Source organism: Crinia signifera, chromosome 1 (assembly GCF_055691185.1).
Source record: "Crinia signifera chromosome 1, ASM5569118v1, whole genome shotgun sequence".
Lineage (NCBI taxonomy): Eukaryota > Metazoa > Chordata > Amphibia > Anura > Myobatrachidae > Crinia > Crinia signifera.
Genome location: NC_139217.1, coordinates 173,770,173 through 173,791,487, shown reverse-complemented (window position 1 = coordinate 173,791,487; position 21,315 = coordinate 173,770,173). Strand labels below are relative to the sequence as shown.

The 21,315-nt window shown below is 43.5% G+C and overlaps 1 protein-coding gene across 1 annotated transcript in view; it reads left to right on the top strand.

Moving 5' to 3' along the window:
* The window catches only part of GTF2E2 (general transcription factor IIE subunit 2), a 57,059-nt gene extending 37,837 nt beyond the window's left edge, over positions 1–19,222 (top strand). Inside the window, exons 5-8 of the mRNA XM_083177539.1 lie at positions 509–691; positions 6,266–6,359; positions 16,692–16,807; positions 18,598–19,222. Coding sequence (XP_083033665.1) covers positions 509–691; positions 6,266–6,359; positions 16,692–16,807; positions 18,598–18,717 — 513 coding nt within the window. The 3' untranslated portion in view covers positions 18,718–19,222. The remainder of the gene's footprint in view (positions 1–508; positions 692–6,265; positions 6,360–16,691; positions 16,808–18,597) is intronic.
* The last annotated feature ends 2,093 nt before the right edge of the window (positions 19,223–21,315 follow it).

Below are 21,315 nucleotides of genomic sequence, written 5' to 3'. Positions count from 1 at the left end.
ACCTAAGGGCCGTCAAAGCGTCATTGTCACAATGGCGCACAAGCCACTAGACCAGGCATGTCCAACCTGCGGCCCTCCAGATGTGCTAAAACTACACATCTGAGCATGCCTTGCCACAATTTGGCTATTAGGGAATGCTAGAATGCTGGCAATGCATGCTGGGATGTGTAGTTTTAGCACATCTGGAGGGCCGCAGGTTGGACATGCCTGCACTAGACCGAAACAGAACATAATGGACCGTACCAGACCAAATAGGTGAGGGGAGAGGGTAGGAATGTTGGTGCATCCACCAGACTCCCTGTAGGTGTCCCTCATATCCGGCTGGCCCCTCTGGGCCCGGTACGGGTGTCCCCTTTGACTTTGATCTAAATTTTAGATTCAGAAAAACAATACAGGAATAATTTTGTTTATCGCCTTGTCTTAAGTATGTTTTCATTTCAAAGTGTATTTACTGTGCAACCAGTCAGCATATTTAGCTTTTTATAATTTGTTTTCTGTTCTCTTGTAGGCTCTGGTAAACAACCCTAAAATTGATATAATTGATGGCAGATATGCTTTCAAACCTAAGTATAACTTAAAAGACAAGAAGGCTCTTCTGAGGCTGCTGGACAAGCATGATCAGAGAGGGCTAGGAGGCATTTTGCTGGAAGACATAGAAGAAGGACTTCCAAATGCACAGAAAGCTATTAAGGTATCTGTTTCCTCAATTGTTATATGGATTTCACTTAATGAGTTTGACATTTACAGATGTGTACTCCTACATCTAGCCTTAGTACACCATGTAGTGGGAGATGCCTGTCATGAGCGAGCCATCAGATCCCCTACAACTCTGATAGGCATCTTTTTTTTTTTTTTTTTTAAGTTGGGAGTACCCATATAGCTTTATTTATTTATTTATTTATTTATTTACAGTTTCTTATATAGCGCAGCAGATTCCGTTGCGCTTTACAATAGTAGACGGTGATAAAACAAACTGGGTAACAACAGACAGATTTGGTGGTTAGCTTAATGCTACTAGCCAGTTCTGAATTGCAGAGAGGTTACTCTGCAGGACAGACAGAGAGCAGATTATTGTTTGCCGCTATTCTGGTAGTCACAGAATACAAGCAAATTGAAGTTGTTTATTTCCTCCTTTTAAATAAATTAAAAAAAGACAAATTAATTCCTTAGGTAATGGTGCTAGAAATACCATGTAATATGTTTTACAAGTTGAGATTATGCGCTCAGAAAGCTAAAATTTGATGTATGATAAGAACCATTCGGCTCATCTAGCCTGCACCCTTTTTAACCGTATTGTTACCCTTAACCCCCATTTGATCCTTATTGTCTATCCCATGCATGTTTTAATTGTTCTACTGTCTTAGCCTCTACCACATCTGATGGGAGGCTATTCCATGTGTCCACTACCCTCTGTCAAATAATTTCACCCTCAGATTTCCCATGGACTTCCCTCTAGTTTCAGAGCATGTCCTCGCGTTCTAATGCTTCGCTTCATTAAAGAATGCTTCTTTCCTGGACCTTTTTAAACCCCTTGACATATTTGAATGTTTCTATCATGTCCCCCTTTCTCTTCTCTGCTCCAAACTATACATATTGAGATTTTATTAGTCTTTCTGGTTAAGATTTGTTATGTAGGCCATACAACATTTTGCTTGCCCATTTTTGTACAGTCTATAGTGTGTTATTCTTTTGGATATCTGGCCTCTTTAACATTTTTTGGCATTAAACTGTAATTGACCATTTCTCTAGTCTGGCATGGTCATCAACCATTTGTTTGACCCCTCCTGGTGTGCCAATCCTGTTGCATACCTTTGTGTCAGATTACTACAACTTTCTGTTTTCTATCCCGCAACCAAGATCTTCTCCATTCAACTATCTTAGTATGTAATCCCATGCTTTCTAGTTTATTTAGCAGTCTTTGATGTGGGACAGTGTTACTACATTCTAGATAAACTACATCTACAGCAGGGGTTTTCAAACTCCTCCCCAGGACCCAACACCGTTCACGTTTGCCAGGTCACCCATTAGGTACACAGGTGTATTCACCAGCTCACTCACTGACACATTTTAAAAGATGCTCAGGTGGAGCTAATTATTATATCTAGATAGATATAGACCTGGAAAATGCACTGTGGGAAGTTCTTTGGACAGAGTTTGAGAACCTGTTACGCTGGATTCACACCTTTGAGCTCAGTCTTTTTTTTTTTTATATTTTTGGTTTCTTAATTTTACAATACAGCAGGGGGTAATTCAGACCCTGTTCTTTTAACCAATCCCAGCTGGTTTTATGTAAAAAAAAAAAAAAACAAGGAAGGCACACATCTATGTGTATATGAATAATATCATTATTAATATAAAATGACAGCCGGGTCCACTTTTGAATAAATATTTTTACTTAATTTTTTCATTTTAGTAGGTGTGTGTGTGTGTGTGTGTATGTATATGTATATATATATATATATATATATATATATATATATATATATATATATATATATATATATATATATATATATATATATATATATATATATATATATATATATATTGCTGTATAGCACTGGCTTACTGCCATATTGTATGTAAAGGCAAGTACACCCTAGATAAGATCGTTAAAGATATCACTCAGAATGGTCCTTCTGAGCGATTATCTTTTACTATATCGGGTAGTGTGTATGCGCCATATTGTTAACGTTACACGCTCCTGTGTGAGGTTAACAATCTTCTCCCTCGTCTATACATGTACAGATGAGTAAGGACCTTGTTATCCGCTTCCCCTCCACTTGCCAATCCCGGCGCCCGTTGGGTATTGTATGTAACTGTAGCAGTCTACTCTATACTAGCTTTACTGACACATTGTGTACAAATTTAGCAACCTACTTACCCTAAATATTTACCCTATCCCTTGCCCTAATAAACTACATAATTTCTGACCATAACATAACCTCAAATCCCTACTTCTCTCAATCCAAACTGATACCCCAACCCACTAAAACAATCCTAATACCCTTTCCCTAATATCATCATCTCTAACCCTAATACCCTATGGCTTAGGCCACACATAGTGGCCAAACGGGTCCTGTTCAGTGGGACCTGCTTGGCTGCATGGAGCCTGCGCGCAAGCTCCTATGCAGCAGCTCACACATAAGCAGTGGGGCTGCAGCTACTGGATTTCAGGAAGAACACCTACATTATAATGTATGTGTTCACACAATGCGGTCGGCAGTGGTCGGTTCCGGAAGATCCAGCTAGACCGCTGTGTGTAACACCACACCGCCTCCTTCTGGCCAAGCGGGTCCCACTGAAATGCTGTATTCTTTGAGATTTGAAGATCTGTTTATTTCTTTTTAGTCCTGGTCTGTATACTACTGTGTAACGACAGGAGAAGATTAGTTTAGATTGGATGCAAAATATTTTATTTTTCCATTTTGAGTAAAAAAAATTTTTTAAAGGAAATGTTTCCTTACCATAGGGTTTTTTTCTTCCCTTTGTAAATTAGTGAAGCAGTAGCTATCTAGTATCGTGTTGTAGTAAATGCATATCATGGCTAGTTTATAAGCTCTTCAGAGCAGGGCCCTCTTCCCTCCTGTCGTCTAAGCCCTCTTATCTTCACATTTCACTCATAGTTCTCCTATACTCAAACAATCAGTGTCCATCTTTGACTACCAGCCCCTAGTACAGTGATTTTCAACCGGTGTGCCGCGGCACACTAGTGTGCCGCGGCCAGCTGACAGGTGTGCCGCCATGCCTCAGGTCACGGCGACACACCAGCGGAGTTTCACTTTGACAGGGGGGACGGGCAGGCGGCTCGGCATCATCCGCCCCCCCCTGTCAGTGTGCGTCCATGTGCGCACTGCCCGCCCGCTTACGGCTCCCCCGCTGTGCACTGTCCGGGACTCGAGACTCGAGAGACATGCTGTGCTGCTATGCAATAATCATATATCCCGCTGGACCACTAGCCAATGGGCGCTTGCGGTCCAGCAGCCAATCAACTGGTGGCTGCTGGACCGCGAGCGCTCATTGGCTAGTGGTCCAGCAGCGGGAGATATGAATATTACATATCAGCACAGCACGTCTCTCTCCCGTACATAGCGGAGGAGCCGTGAGCGGCACACTGGACGCACACTGACAGGAGGGAGGGGTCGTCGGCGTGTAAGCACAGGCAGGAGGGGGGTTTGCACACAGACGCACACTGGGAGGAGGAGGTGGGGGGGAGTGAGGTGAGCGGGCCGGCTAACCATCGGCTGGCTAACTTAGTATGGTGTACTCCCACCCACTCTCCCACCCTCCTGCACTCACCCAGCCACCCTCCCACTCCACTGCAGATACCCTCCCAGCCACCCTTCCACCCCACTGCAGATACCCTCCCAGCCACCCTCCCACCCCACTGCAGATACCCTCCCAGCCACCCTCCCACCCCACTGCAGATACCCTCCCAGCCACCCTTCCACCCCACTGCAGATACCCTCCCAGCCACCCTCCCACCCCACTGCAGATACCCTCCCAGCCACCCTTCCACCCCACTGCAGATACCCTCCCAGCCACCCTCCCACCCCACTGCAGATACCCTCCCAGCCACCCTCCCACCCCACTGCAGATACCCTCCCAGCCACCCTCCCACCCCACTGCAGATACCCTCCCAGCCACCCTCCCACCCCACTGCAGATACCCTCTCACCCTACTGCTCCCTCCCTCCCTCCCGGCTGCACACTACTGGCGGTGCATTGAATCGCAAATAGCGGACGGGAGCCAGGAGTGGGCCACTGCACAGTTCTGTCCCCCTTGGCAACGAGCAAATTCAGTCCACCTTGGCATCGAGCATGAAGCCCCTGGCATTGAGCATGTAGGTAAGTGGCACTTATGTGTCAAATGTGTATGGTGTGTTATATAGTATGTCATGGGCATTGCGGTGTGTTATATAGTATGTCATGGGCATTGCGGAGTGTTATATAGTATGTCATGGGCATTGCGGAGTGTTACATAGTATGTCATGGGCATCATGTGTGGGCTTATGTGTAATCGGAATTACAAAGTTCACTAAAATGTGCAATGGGCATTACGGTGTGTGGCATAACATGTAATGGCCATTATGGCATGTGGTATACGGGTGTGCGGTGTGTTGGCATTATGTTAAAAATTTGGCGCGCGCCTTCGGCGCGCACTGTCCATTTTATCCCTCGTTTGCAAGAAATTTGTTGAGTCCAGGCATAATGTGTAATGGCCATTGCGGTATATGGCATAGCTTGTAATTGGCATCACGATGTGTGGCATAACTTGTAATGGCCATTAATGTGTGTGATATAACATGTAACTGGCATTATGGTATGCAAAATATCTGGAATATCTGATTAAAAAATGTTGGTGTGCCTTGGCAATTTTGAAGTCTTGTCTGGTGTGCCGCGACCTGAAAAAGGTTGAAAATCACTGCCCTAGTAGTACGTATCAAGTCCTCACTTACCTACTTTTAAGCCTTAATGTGTATTGAACTGTGGCATTCATTTTACCTGTAGTCTATTTCTGTTATTTATTTACTGTAAGTTTTGTCTCCCTGTACTGTTCCTTTGTACGGCGCTGCGAAACACTTGTGGTGCCTTTATAAATAAATATAATAATATAAATATTGCATTTTTAATTGAAAATCTCGTTTGCTGCCATGGTTACATTTAAGCAGAGAGAAAAACAGTTCTGGTTACAGATGTCATCATACGCTATTGCCATCGTTGCGCCAAAATGGCCCTTCTCGACCAGGACCGTTTTTTGGGGGGTTTCTTTTCATCTTTTTTTTGGCTTGACTTTACAACTTTAGCTGCGTTGCGACAAAACCACTTTACAAGACTGCGTCTGAATCTGTATAAAAAGTGCAGCTGCGACTTTGTACTTGTTCCTGTGCGGTTTTCACAGCCCTGTGTCTCTGGAGAATGCTAAACATCTCCTGGGTGTCAGAACTCTGCCAGGAGACTGTTTAATGTCCCATGCCCCTCACACTGCTTATCTTAGCCATGTCCAATGACTGTCAGCTTGGCTAGAAAACTCCAGAGAACGCTTGTGTGTCTCCAGACAAGTGAAGACCGCTGAGGTAATGGTGGGAAAAAGTGCACACTTTAAGGTTTGTGTGTCTGCGTGAATTCTGTCTAAAAGGATTTTCATTTATTATTTGTATCCTTTAGTTATGGTGTCACAAGGGTTAACACAGTGCAAGTATATGAACGGAGTACAGTAGTTTTTCGAATACTGTAAAATGGTCTACTTTTTTTTCCCCCATAAGGCATTGGGAGACCAGATTGTTTTTGTGACAAGACCGGACAAAAAGAAGATCCTCTTCTACAATGACAAAAGCTGCCAGTTTACTGTAGATGAAGGTAAGAGACGTGTAACAAATGTCTCTCCAATACAAAAACTCCCACTAATCTAAAGTACACATAAAAGGGTTCCGTTGTGATATTGTTTGAACCCCAACAATTGGTGTTAAAGTGCTTAAATTGATCTTAAGATACAGTATATATGCGGGATTTGTGCAACAGTTAAATATAAAGATAAATTGGGTCCCAATGTGTATTAGCCTATACACTAGCAAGGTAGCAGTTTCATTTTAAAGTTGAAGTGTAATAGTTTGTTTTTCCCACTGGATGGCAGCAAATCTCTCATTATAATCTCCTTGCCTCATTTGGCTAGCCCAGAAATGGAACATATCATTGTCTATTTAGAATGAAAGGATAATTGCTTCCACAAATTATTGGGAGCTGTTTTTGTAGGTAATACTACTTTCAGACCGCAAACCCGTGTCAAACCCTGCATTTTGAACACAGGTTTGTCCTTGTGAAGAGCCGTGTCAGACTCTTAAAACACCCCTTTCAAACTGCACTTCAACCCGGGTTATTTTAGGATTGGTGCTTACACACTGAACCCGTGTCCGGCCTGCAAAACCTATGTGTGTCATTAAAAATTGACTTTTTTTCTGGCTCACAATAATGATGTCACAAAGGAAATAAAAGTGAGGGGCGGAGATTGTTCACAGCATTGCAGCAGCAGCATGGCAGACTTCTCTGACCTCATGGATGTTTGTGCTTTTATTCTGTGTGATTCAGGTGTTAGCATGCAGCAGAGTGTCACACTGTGCAACATGCTGTACACTTATTTCATGCTGAGGAAAAGTGCACAGTTCTTGGCAGAGATGAACAAAGAGCGACGCCTTTATTTGCGCAGGAGTAGAGCATTTATTTCATCTTCGATGACGACCGCACTACACCTGAACACTATTAACAGTGGCGACGGTGGACAAGAGTCTGCAACGCTGCTGTTGTCATGGTCGCAGATAAATTGGATGACAGCCTGACTGGTGTGGCTAATGCTGTGTATCCAAAAACACCTGCACACTGGTCATAGTGTTTCCAATCTAGGCGTGCCGCACCACTTTTGTGTCTGTTGTGGTCGTGTACCTTCATGAATTGTTTCCGCAGCGCCTTGAGCTTATTGACCACCTGTTGCTGTGTCCTTTTGTAGCCACGGGATGCCAATACCATCGCAATATTTTTGTAGACCACAGCGTCCTTTACGGTTCCGGTGATCTGTCTGCGGATCTCCTCGTCACCCCTAATGTTCAGCAATTCCCTCACCTCCTCATCTGTCCAGAGAGAGGACATATTGCTGTAAAGCAGGCTGTGTGGAATACACACTAGATTGCAGGCTGTAGAAGTGTGGAATACACACTGGACAAGTGTGTATTGCAGGCTGTACCAGCGTGGAGCTATAGGCTTCCAAAAGTGTGGATTGCAGGCTGAAGAAGTGTGGGGCGCAGGCTGGGATGTTGCCTGTGTCCCGTGGTCCGCAGCTCCAGCGTGCTGCTTGTTGGTTTCCGGGGTCAGACTGCTGACCTCACAGGAATCCACCAATAGCGGCATTTCACAAACAGTAGTGTCGGATGACACGTGTCGGGGCCTTTCTGACCGCACGCAAACACGTGTTAGAGCCGTGTTCAACCCTGGTAAATACCAGGGTTGAAAAGCCGTGTTGCTCAACACGGGTTTTCTGAGTGTGGAGCTTTCATACCGCACCTTCACCCGTGTTTAAGCCCCGCGAACACGGCAATAACCCGTGTTCACAGTGCGGTCTGAAAGTGGTATTAATTAGGTTATCTCTGCTTATAACAACTTGGCGAAATCCATTAAAATTTGTTTATGTTGAAAGTGAATCCGCACCCCAAAAAATGTTGCCCATTTTTAATTTTAATACAAATCTGCCTTTAAATGGTGTGTTCTAAAGTGTATGAAATAGTAATGTTATTAAAGCTGCAGAAATATGGGGGCGTGGCCACGGAGGATATGGCGTAGCTGCCTTCTCACTGAGCTCTCTGCACTCACTATCCTGATTCCATCTCCAGTACCCGCCCAAGTTCATTTGGATGCCCCACACTTGTGGCTAATTGACCCTGGACCCTCCTGCTGCACACTGAGTGCCCTGCTCTGCTTACCTTGTGGATATCTGCGGGGGACTGGAGACTCTTTGGGCTACGGGAAATGCCGCCATCATACACGTGGCCACCCCTGCACGTCACCTGCATACCCTCCAACATGACCCATTCCATTAGGTACAAAATGCTCTGTTCCTGGATTTCCCTGCCAGTGGCAGTTACAGATGTGAGCCTGCAGCACAGTCCAATATTCAAAAAGGGGAGCCACACCAGCTGCCATCCCAAACATCACTGAGAGTTGATGTGACACCCCCCCCCCCCCCCCCCCCCATCCTCTTTGAATATTGGACTGTTCCTTTAGGCTCACATCTGTCACTGGCAGGTAAGTCCAGGAACAGAGCTTTTTGTACCTAATGGGATGGGTCATGTTGGAGGGTATGCACCTGCCTGTGCTGCCGATGTTGAGTGCCGGGAACATCTGTTGCGCTCCCGGCATTATCCATTGGTGGTGGGGTGCAGGAGACGCAGCCATCACCTATGCAACTGCCTCTGCACACGACCCGACTACTGGTTGCCAGATCCGGCTGCGAACGTCGTGAGCCGAGCAGGATCCCGCCGTCACACAGAGGTCTTCCCTGCAGGGTGTGCCACTGGAGCCTGAGCTGCTGATGCCTGAAGTGAGGGGTGCCTGACGCTCTGCTGCACTGCTTCTCTGGCTGATACTACGCTGCCTCTGCCTGAGGAGCCGGAGAGATACCTGTCACCTGCCACTTCAACAGGTACTGTGGGCTGCCTGTGGCACTTTCTACATTATACCCTGTAGGGTAGTCCTGCCAAATCTGCCTCTAATAACCGCTGTTAAGGAGGGGGGAGACTTACTTGCTTCCTGCAAGCTGGTGACACTGCTGGAGCCCAATGTGCCTCCTAAGAATATCTTGCGCTTGTGCACATGCTACTACCTTTCAACCTGTCTCTGCCGTCTGATGTTGCGGTCTGCACTTTGTGATTGTACAGTCTCTGCATACATTCCCTCATCACAGATACAGACGACCCTGTTCTATCTATATTGCAATTTACACTTGCTACAAGTTGGCCCCGTGTTCTCTCCTTTTCCCCTTGCTGTTCCCTTGTATATATCTTCACTTATCGCTTTGGCAGCTGCATGATTTGGAAAAACTCTTTTGGACGCCCAATGCTAAAAGTGTGCCTGTTGAGCAGGACCCCTCTCCCGGCCTCCCTCTTCCCCGGTTTTCCCTCCTAATAAAGACTCTCCTGATCATATGCTGCAAAAAGTGCTTAACGATCGAGGCTGGACTTGCGGACCAAATGGGGAAGGTGCTGTCTGATCTATCTATTATCCATCACAATCTCCGAAGGGTCAGGGAGGTGGAGACCCATGCTTTAACATTAGAGGATCGTCTCTCCCTTCTGTACGTTATAGTATCTACAATGGATGCTACATTAATGGCTGTCAAGGGGAAACGGCTTGATATGGAGGGCCGCCTGAGAAGAAACACAAAAAATATCACATATTTATCACGTAGGGAAGAAGGTAAATATTATAGAATTTGGCATTGATGACTGTAATCCCCCTTTTATCACTCCTTTGGGAATTCTTAAATGATGTAGTTGGAATCACTACACACCCCCCTAGACATCTGCACTATATGTAACGTTCGAAGGGTTTCAGGGATTATTTGGTATGAGACAATCTTTTTTCCTTGTGCCCATATTTATTGATATAAGTATGCCCTTATGACCAATACATTTTTTTCCAAATAGATGTAATTTCATACGGTTTCATTCACTATGCTTCAGAAAGAAGTGAGCGCTCAGCGTGGTTCAGGAGACCAACACCTGCATATATGATGTTAAAATATTTTTATTTGCAAATACAATGACAGTTGGTGTAATGCTTTATATAGTTAAAACATTGTTTTGTTTTTCTTTATGTTTGTACATTTAACTTGTAAGTTTTTTTTCTTATGTACAAAACGCAATAAAAATCATTGAATAAAAAAAAAGCTACAGAAATATGAATAAAATATACTTTTTTCAATTCCTTTCCTTTCATTAATACTTAACATTTGATATAAATGTGGAACATACTGTATACGCTATAATTCCTGACTGGAATGTGTTGGGAGAGCATGTCACCGATAACTGTGTAGTATTTGCACTTACAGTATGTGTAGTCATTGCACTAAAGTATTGCTTAGGCCTAAGCACAGTAGAAGATACCAGAGTAACATTCCTGGAAGCTGTAAAGAATCAGGAACTGAGGTAGTTTTTATGCAGCATTTGTATCGCTGTATACACGGGGGCATGCCACAGGGAAAAAGTTTTACTGATAACTTAGATAATGGTTTTGTTACTCCTCTCCTCCCTTAACTAATCCTGGAATACCAGGAATACCAAGCCAAAGCCGCGTCTGGCACTTTTCAGTCTCCCTTCATTCCTGGAGTGCAACATAACACATATACTGTCATCACGCTCAGCTCACAATTCATAAATACCCAGAGCACAGTGCCATCTGCTTCACCTGCCTTACACTGGGCTGTCAGCATCTCCAACCTGAGCTGCCACTAGCACCCTGTTTAATTTATTCTATGATTCCCATGGCAGCCATACTTAGGGCTATTTCCCCTTTCCTTCAGCTTAGACAGGGTGATTTTTTTGAGAGTCTCCGCCCACCTTGGGTGTATTAGAGTACTCCTCCCCTTCCATAGTGTTTTTTTTCCTGTGTCCTAAATAGTTAAAGTTAGGGCAGGGTGTTTTATTGTTTTGGACTTCTATAGAAATTTTTTTTTTAGTTTAGTCAGTGATTATATATATATATATATATATATATATATATATATATATATATATATATATATATATATATATATATATATATACGTGTCTGCTTCTCCAATCAAGAAAAAGGCTTCGAAGAAGAAATGTAGGTACTTGTGTATTTGCAGGGCGCCCACTAAGCTATCTGCTTAGTGGGCTATTCTGCATAGTGAAATTGCATCGCATGGCACTATTTCGGGCCGTGTGATGTGATCTCACTAGTTAATTTATTTACTGCACCCTGGCCGCGGATCGCATCGCACACAGAATCGCATGCGATTTTGCGTGCAATGCGATTTAGCACAACACCCCCAGTGTACATGTCTATGCGATGCAATGGGATTTAGCACACCCCCACTATCCACGTCACCCCCGAAGCGTGGCGAGCGCACGCGGTTACGCGTCCTCCCGACCTTTTCATACCCCCACTATCCACGTTGGCGTGGAGTTGATTCTATAAAGTGTGGCGAGCGCAGCGAGGCGTGCGGACATGGAACACATGTTAAGTAATCTGCGGGGCTCGCTGCGCTTGCCACACTTTATAAAATCAACTCCACGCCGACGGGGATAGTGGTGGTGTGAAATGGTCAGGAGGACGCGTAACCGCGGGGCTCGCCACGCTTCAGGTTGACGTGGATAGTGGGGGTGTGCAAAATAGCACGCGATGAAATTGCATGGGTGCTTTTAAAATGAAGTACCATCACATCTTATCGCATGGGTGCTTATACATTGAAAAATCGCATCGCACCGCCTATGGCATGCCATGCGATGCGGGCAGGGGTGCACTAAAAATGAACTAAGGAAAATCGATGCGATTTTCCTACGGTGCTGTACGTATGTAAATTGGGTGCCCTGCAAATACACAAGTACCGAAACGTATTACTCTTAACTGAGTGTCATGTGATAAAGTATTGACAATTACGGTACTTGTGAGTTATCTGGACGCCCGATTTTTTGATTGTATGCCTTAAGTTAAGGCATACAATCAGATACGATGCGATGCGATATCGCATCGCATCGCATCGCATGCGACCATCGGATGCGATGACCCGATTTTTCCATAGGAATCAATGTTAAAATGATTCCTATGGAAAAAGGGGTCCTTTTCATACCCCTACTATCCAAGTGGGCATGGAGTTGGATATAAACCTGTGGCGAGCGTAGCGAGCCACCGAGCCCGAAGCGTGGCGAGCGAAGCGAGCCCCGCGAGGGGACGGTATTCCGTGTCCCCTCGCGGGGCTCGCTACGCTCGCCACGCTTCGGGCTCGGTGGCTCGCTACGCTCGCCACAGGTTTATATCCAACTCCATGCCCACTTGGATAGTAGGGGTATGAAAAGGACCCCTTTTTCCCATTGAATTCCATGTTAAAATGGACTCAGTCCATTTTAACATTGATTCCTATGGAAAAATCGGGTCATCGCATCGGGGTCATCGCATCGCATCCGATGGTCGCATGCGATGCGATGCGATGTGCCCGATCCGACCCGATTTTGAAATCGGGCGTCCGGATAACTCACAAGTACCACAATTACACACAAGGGCACTCATTGTGAAAGTTTGTATTAGACGACCTTGTCAGAATGAGCAACCAGAGGTTTTATCACAGCTGATGGAATGGATGAAAAATCCTTTGTTACAAAGGAAGAATTTTCTCAATCTTCCAAGAGGTCTAGGTCACAGACCAGCCTAGAGTATGATAATAGATTGTCATCTGAAGACCTACAAGAAGAGAGATATCTATCTAATATATATATATATATATATATATATATAATCTATATATCTATATCTCTATCTCTTCCAGTGAGGAATCAGGAGAAATTAGGCCCTTATTCTGGTTGGTGCGGTAATATCCGCGTGCGTTCTTGCCGCCAATGTTTTGTCTCTGCGCATGTGCGAGTGGGGCGTACGGCCAAATCCCGCATGAAATGTGAACACTCCGAACAGGGGGTGGAGAGGGGCGTGAAGGGCTATTTGGGTTCATTACCATATGCATACGCCCCGCGTTTCATGGGCGTTCCCATGCAAACGCTGGGCGTACGTATGGTAATGCAGTCGTGATGCACGTGTAGGGGGCGGACATATGACCTCGCCGGATGTCAGCTGCCCGCCCAGATCCCTGCTTTTGCACGGAAAAATGTCCGTGTGGTCTGAGGTTGCGGGAGCTGGTGGACCACTCTGCGACCATTGAATGATGGGGGAGGTTCCCTGAGATGGAGGAGACGTATTCCATGAAAAATACACGTGCGGTCCGTTCGGCCAGCTTCTTACCGCGTACGGACAGAGTTGGCGATCCGTATGGAAGGCGGGGTTTCGCACGCACGGTCCTGGCCGCATATTCGGATCCGGCCGCACCGATCAGAATAAGGCCCTTAAAGAGGAAGCCCGTTCTTTTAATTTATAGTTGGTACAAAGCATGTTAAAAAAATATTCATAAGGCTATCGATTTTATAAAGATAAGAAAAAAAAAAGGGGAAGCTAAGTGGAGCGCATAAAATTGGTCAATTAATGAATAATTGGTTAGATCAATTGAGTATCACAATAATAAAAATAAATGTGTTGAATTAATCGAAGAGTAATGTTAAAATGGTATATGTAATTGGTGCCTAGGCAATGCAATTAATATAAAATCACAGAAAACATTAATAGCTTTGATGTATTATATGAGTTTAGGGAAAATAAACAGTACAGCATTGGTATGCTTATACCAGTCCCACTTGTTCCTATAATGCTTCCAAATGGATTTAAAGAGTCCCCATAAAGTTGTAGTCCAAGGTTAAGAATGCTGGATTTAGAGGGTGTTCATAAACCTGGCTGGGTGAGGTAGCTTGTGTGTTATCATCCACTTTAGGGAATGGCTTTCCTTTTAGTTGAGATCCCAGAAGTATACAGGTGGTGGTTTTCCCAATTGATTATATCCAGATGTGCCAATGGTCTGGGGGTGCGGAGTTGGTATGGAAGCTGGTCCAAGACGGGTAAAGTGCAGGTGTTTCCAAAAAACTCAGTCAGCAGGAGTGCTCCTAAAGGGTTTCGTTGTCCCCTGACAACTTTTTCAAAAACAGTTCACAAACCGTTTATAACACTGGGAGAAGGGCTCCAACTCTTAGGAATGATGGCTTCTGCAATAGGAGTGGTGCCATGGGCACAATGGAAGATGCGTCCGCTTCAAAGGAGTATTAAAGAAAATACAGGAAGATGGAGTATCTTTTATAGCCATCCTCCCGTTTTGGCAGAGAAGACCTTGGTTTCCTATGATGCTCAATCTCTCTGATTCTGCCTGTAAGACAAGATCTTTTGATCCAAGGACCTTTGTCATCCCAATCCAGAGATATTTTGTCTCTGGGCCTGGAAGTTGAAAGGCCGTATTCAAAACAGAGTGCCGTATCAGATCCAGTCGCTGATATTCTTCTTCAAGCCAGGAAAAAAGTTTCATCATTGGCCTATTACAGAGTTTTACAAAAACAAAGGGAGTCTCCACTATAATGTCAGAAACTCCTACGACGCAAGTTCTGCAAATTCTATATGAAGGTTTCCAGATGGGGCTTGCTGTATCAACAATAAAGTTTCAGATAGCAGCCCTTAGTGTCTTGCTAGAACAGAAATTGGCCAAAGAAGAGCTGATTATCAGATTTTGCAGGGCCATCAAGAAGATTCGTCCTTCCAGGAAGTCCATGGTTGCTCCTTGGGACCTAAATGTTGTTTTAAAAGTTCGAATGCAGGCTCCGTTTGAACCTTTGTCACACGCAGATTTAAAATTCCTATTATGGAAAGTATTTTCCTTGGTCGCTATAACCTCAGCCAGGAGGATTAGTGAAATCCAAGCCTTATGGGCGGAAGAACCTTATCTGAATATCTTCCCTAATAAAGTTGTGTTAAGAACACATCCTGACTTTCTACCTAAGGTGGTGTCAAAATTTCATCTCCATCAAGAGATTATTTTACCTGCGTTTTATGAGAATCCTTGTAACCCTGAAGAAGAAGAGTTGCATTCTCTAGACTTAGAGCCATTTCCCTTTATCTTCAACGAGTTGAAGGGAACCATTTTTTTTTATAATACCGGAAGGTGTGAATAAGGGGTCAGTCTCTTCTGAACAAACATTGGCAAGGTAGATTAGAAGTCTCATCGTCTTTGCTTATGAACAAGTACAGAGCGGTTCCGCAGATCATAAGAGCACACTCGACGAGCAGTAGTGACATCCTGGGCTAGGAAGGCTCAAGCAACTATTGCTGAAATTTGCCAAGCGGCGACTTGGTCATCTGTACATACATTTACTAAGCACTATGCCTTAGATATTGTTGCTACCTCCTTTGGGGAGAATGTTTTAAAGTGTGCTCTAAAATAAATAATTGCATGTGGTATGGTCTCCCTCCCCTTTTTGCTTTGGTATGTCCCTAAGTATGGCTGCCATGGAAATTGTAGAAGAAAACCGTGAATTATACTCAACGATAATTCCATTTCTTCTTAGAGATCCATTGGCAGCCACAAAAGAGATCCCTCCCATATGTTGAGGGTGATTTTTTTCTGTATACATATATCATTAGGAAACATTCAAAAGACACTATGGAAGGGGAGGAGTACTCTAATATACTCTAATATACCCAAGGTGGGCGGAGCCTCTCAAAATAAATCACCCTTTTTAAGCTGCAGGAAAGGGGAAATATAGCTAAGTATGGCTGCCATGGGATCTCTAAGAAGAAATGGAAGTATCGGTGATTATAATTCGCTGTTTTTTTTAATGTATATTGAGTCTGGTGATGTACAGAAATCTACACTTGTAGGCCCTAAACATGGTCCAACGAGCGTTCTGCGCAAAGCTACTTAGCTCAGAATGCTTGGTCTCTCTCAGTACACAGCGCTGCAGAGTGCTGTATGCTGAACGAGGTTGAGAACACTGGCCCCAAACAATTAATAACCTACGTGCAGGTGTTTAATCGTCACCGGATTTAGACCGACGGGGCCGCGCATTTAGATAGCTGTGTGGTCTACAAACTGCAATTTTACATGCATTTTCTGAGCGATTTTACTTGAATTACTTTGCACATTCTACATTGTCAGTTCGGGTGTGGTATAGTGTCCCGACAGTCAGGATTCCAAACTTCAGTATACAGATGTCGGAATCTCGAATGCCGGTACTCTGACAAGGGGGGCGAGCACATTGAAGCCCCTTGCGGGCTCGCTACGCTGCATCCTCGGTGGTTTGCTGCGCTCGACACAGGTTCTGAGGGAGAATAGCCCCTGTAAGTCGGGATACCAACTGTTGGGCATTTACTGGTCGGGATTCTGATATCGGTATACTAACCGGCAGAATCCCGACTGTCAGGGTGTCATCTGGCACCCATCAGTACATCCACCATAGATATTGTAGGTTTATGGTTTTCCTTAATTCTAGAATTTATTGATCTCTGTAAATGTTATAATGTAATGTTTTTTTTATGATTTGTCAGAGTTTCAGAAGCTGTGGAGGAGTGTCCCCGTAGACTCAATGGATGATGAGAAGATTGAGGAGTACCTAAAGAGACAGGGCATTTCCTCCATGCAGGAATCCGGACCAAAGAAAATGGTGAGTCTTGAACATTGTAAAATCTGGGTAGTAAGTGATTATACTCTTATAATGTGGATCAGCTACGCTCTGGAACAAAACAATCCTCACAACGACTTGATTTATAATTACCACAATGATTACTACTATGTACAAGATTATTGTCTAGAAGTAATAAAAAACATCTTATGCCCACCAAATACAAGAATTGTGGATTGAGAAGCTAGCACACCCTTACAAATAATGCTTTGAGGGGTCGCTGGTATCTGGGGCGAAAAGTCAAAAAGATCAGCATAAATTTTGGGGTATTTTTTCTTTTTTGCACTTTTTTATACTTTACCAACCACATGGACTGATTGAGTCCAAATGATGAGATCTACAAATTGACACCCAAAAAAATTGTAAACATCAACCATTGCCATGTCGACATTGTAGATAATGGCCTAGACACTGTCGACCCTTTTTTACCATAACCCTAAACCTGTCTCTCAGCAGCTAAATGGTCTTTGCACGGTTATCTCATATCCAGGTGACTGCTGTGACTGCATAATCAGGTCACTTACCCTCATTTCAACAGCACATCTGGCATTCAATTGTAGTTGGTTGTTCTGCAATCTGGTTGTACAATTGAATTACACACTGCTCAACCAATAATGTGTTTTATTAACATTTTGGTACATATGTGCAGATACAGATCTGTTCATACAGGTCCAAATTTGACCCCGTCTCCAACGGTGGGGGTGGGCGCATGCGCAAACCCCCGGAGCGAACACCTTTGGTGAGTTTTCACTCGCATTGGCGCTCACAAATTGAGTGACAGACAGGGGGCGGTTGCTGGGTCCACCCAGTGTTTAACGCGCGTGCCCACAAAATGGTATGCAGATTGCTCGGGGTAGGCAGATGATGTCACATGATGTCAGCTCCAGCCACCAATTTGCAGAAGAACGGCCAGCATGTGAGTCCAGACTTTTATCTGCGAAAAGAGGAAAAATCTTTGGATAGATTTTTCCTCTGTGCATGCACATGCTAACTAATGTGTAATCGTACATATCCGCTCACAGTGTGTGTATGTATGTATTTATTAACAGTTTCTTATATAGCACAGCATATTCCGCTGCTCTTTACAAAGGAGACAGTGATACAACAAACAGGGTATTTACAGACAGTCAAAATGTAGGAGGGCCCTGCTCGCAAGCTTACGATCTATAGGGAAATAGGCATTGATACAGGATAGATACTGTATTTTTTATTGCATCACAGTGATTTGAGTGGCAGGGGGTCGGGCATTAACCTACTTGCTAGGCAGCAAATATATACCCAGCCTAGGGAGCAGTCTGAATCAGGCACATAGGGGGTTATTTTGGTTCACTCTTTCTGACAAAATCATTCTTAGATGGACAAAACCATGTGCACTGCAGGTGGGGCAGATGTTACTTGTGCAGATATAATTAGATTTGGGTGGGGTTTTACTTCAAAGTGAGATCTATATTGCAGTGTAAAAATAAAGCAGCCAGTATTTACCCTGCACAGAATCAAAATATCTCACCCAAATCTAATTATCTCTGCATATTTTACATCTGCCCCTCTGCAGCACACATGGTTTTGTCCATCTAAGAAGGATATTGTCAGAGTGAACTAGAATAATGCCCATAGTGCTTTAGCCACTCACATCGTTCATGTAAATGCAACACAGATAAGTCCCTGCTAAGAATCACACCTATGACCCCAGTGCTGTGAAGTAGCACTTCTATCCACTGTGCCACTATGTTATCACCAATCATAATCTAATCTCTTTACTTCTGTGTATTTAGATTCCAATACAGAAGAGGAAGAGGGCGACATCACAGAAGAAACGGAGGTTTAAGACTCACAATGACCACTTGGCGGGTGTACTGAAAGATTACACAGACGTTACTCCTGGCAAACAATAGAAGTGGTGCAGTCATCAGGAATGAGGATGTTGACAGAAGAACTGTGCAGTAGGCTTTCCTTCACTCTCATTGCCTCAGAGCCTTAAAGAGTGTCTTGATCATTTTAGACTCTTCAGTTCATTTATACAGTCAAGTGTTAACTTTTCCAGGTGTCGCAGGAAGTTTCAGTCCTGTTTTTGATCTGGTGAAGTATTAAAGCAATGAATTACAATCACAAGGCTGAAATATGATCATTTGGTTCTTGTGTGTCAGAAAATGGATAAAAGTGATCACATGCGCTGCTGTCATGTAGATCTTGGTTCTCGCAAGGGTACGGCAGCAATTCAGCAGTTTTGTCTTTACTGTAAATAGCGGTTCAGTACATTTTGGGGAAAAGTTTTGATTTTCTCTTGTTTGAAAAATTTGATAACCTCTAAATGACAAAAACAATATTTTATATGCAAGACTGCCATGTCTATTTGCCTTTTTTTCTTTAATAAAATAAATATTTCTTTTCGGGAATGTTCTGGTGAGTCGGGATTATGTTTTTCTATGAATGTATATGTATTATGCATATATGAACAAGAGTTACGTGATCATAATGAAATACCTCATACTGTAAATCTTACATCGGGGCTATTGCTGGTGTATGCATGGATGTAGAATATTAAGTGGATGGATGAATTAGAAAAGCTAAACAATATTTTTATACTGCCCCTCCATCTACATGTAATAAAACTGCTGACAACCCCTAGCCTGTATTACAGAATGGAGATATGGGGCCTTATCATGGTTCATTCTTTCTGACAAAATCCTTCTTAGATGGGCAAAACCATGTGCACTGCAGGTGGGGCAGATGTAACATGTGCAGAGAGAATTAGATTTGGGTGGGGTTTTACTTCAAAGTGAGATCTATATTGCAGTGTAAAAATAAAGCAGTCAGTATTTTCCCTGCACAGAAACAAAAATACTCACCCAAATCTAATTCTCTCTGCACATGTTACATCTGCCCCCCCTGCAGTGCACATGGTTTTGTCCATCTAAGAAGGATTTTGTCAGAAAGAATGAACCAAAATAAGGCCCATAGAGAGAGATATATTTAACCATTTGAGTGCCAACATCTCTGTGAGACATATACAAAATATCTTCTAAAAAGGCCACATTTGTGTTATAAATTCAAACAAAATATGTTCTGTAAAAAATATATATATATATTTCCTTTTAGAAGGTAAACAGTACAGGTCATTATGATGAATAACAATATTTGCTTGGCAATTTTCACACCAATTTTTTACAAATTCACTTGGCACTCAAAAGGTTAAGATTGCACTTTGAAAGGGCCACCTAAAAGGGGAACTAATGAGTGAGCCATTTAACCAATTGTGGCTTCTGATCGGTCCTCTTGCTTCCCTTCAATAGCATCACACACGCCAGTGATGTAAGAACAACCATGGAACCCTAATCCAGAATGCTGCAAACATATGCATAAATGTGAAATATTTATTATGCATGACGGACGGTGTAATGGTTAGCATTACTGTCTCACAGCGCTGAGGTCATGTGTTCAATACCCACCATGGCCCTAACTGTGCGGAGTTTGTATATTCTCCTCGTGTTTGCATGGGTTTACTCCGGGTACTCCGGTTTCCTCCTACAACCCAAAAATATACAGGTAGGTCAATTGTCTTCCAACAAAAATTAACCCTAGAATGTCTGTGTGCGCGTGTACATGTGGTAGGGAAAATAGATTGTAAGCTCCACTGGGGCAGGGACTGATGTGAATATTCAACTATACCCTGTAAAGAAGCTGTTAATAAATAAAAATAAATTATGCTTGATGACACACAGGGATGGATAAGGTATGTCCTTAAATGAATTCCATAGATAATCTGTACACGCTCTGATGTCATTAGTCACCCCGGTGTCTTTCTAGTATTCACCCGGCTCGTATTATATGCAGATGACTGTATATCATTCTAAACTCTCAGTGATCCTCTCACTCCCTGTCCTATGATTGGGAAAATTGTAGTTCTACATATTCTATGTTGGTGAAGTCATAACATAGAAATGTAAATAAGGTACAGGGTAATGTTGCCACAGATAATGTTGCCTAATTAGAAGCACAATTTAAAAATAGAAAGTATTTGCAAAATACAGCTGTTGCTGAAAGGAGCTTCATTCAAGAAATGTTTTAATCTTCTACAGCGTGATTATCTGGTAATGAGCCCCTTTTGGGTTATCACTTTGTACCTGGTTGTCTGAGCTTACAGTACTTGACATGAGTCATGGCATAGAGCTGTGTGTAGCTGTAACATGACCTGTGTGTAATGCATTATAGTGTAACACCCCATGGCCTACGTTGGAACATTCCTAGGATTAGCGATTAGTCCATGTTTTCCCCTTGGGATCACCTTGCTTGGTCAGATTGCTCACATCTGCTCATGCTATCCCCCACATGACGAGAAATCCTAGAAATGTGTCTCTCTTGTTGGTGGAAATATGTACAGCAATCGCTAGCTTCCATAAAGCTATATTTTATGTCGTTGCAAAGGTTTTATATGTTTTGGTTGCTCTTGCCAGAAATAACCAATGCCTTTGTAATAAGCTGCACGGAGGCCA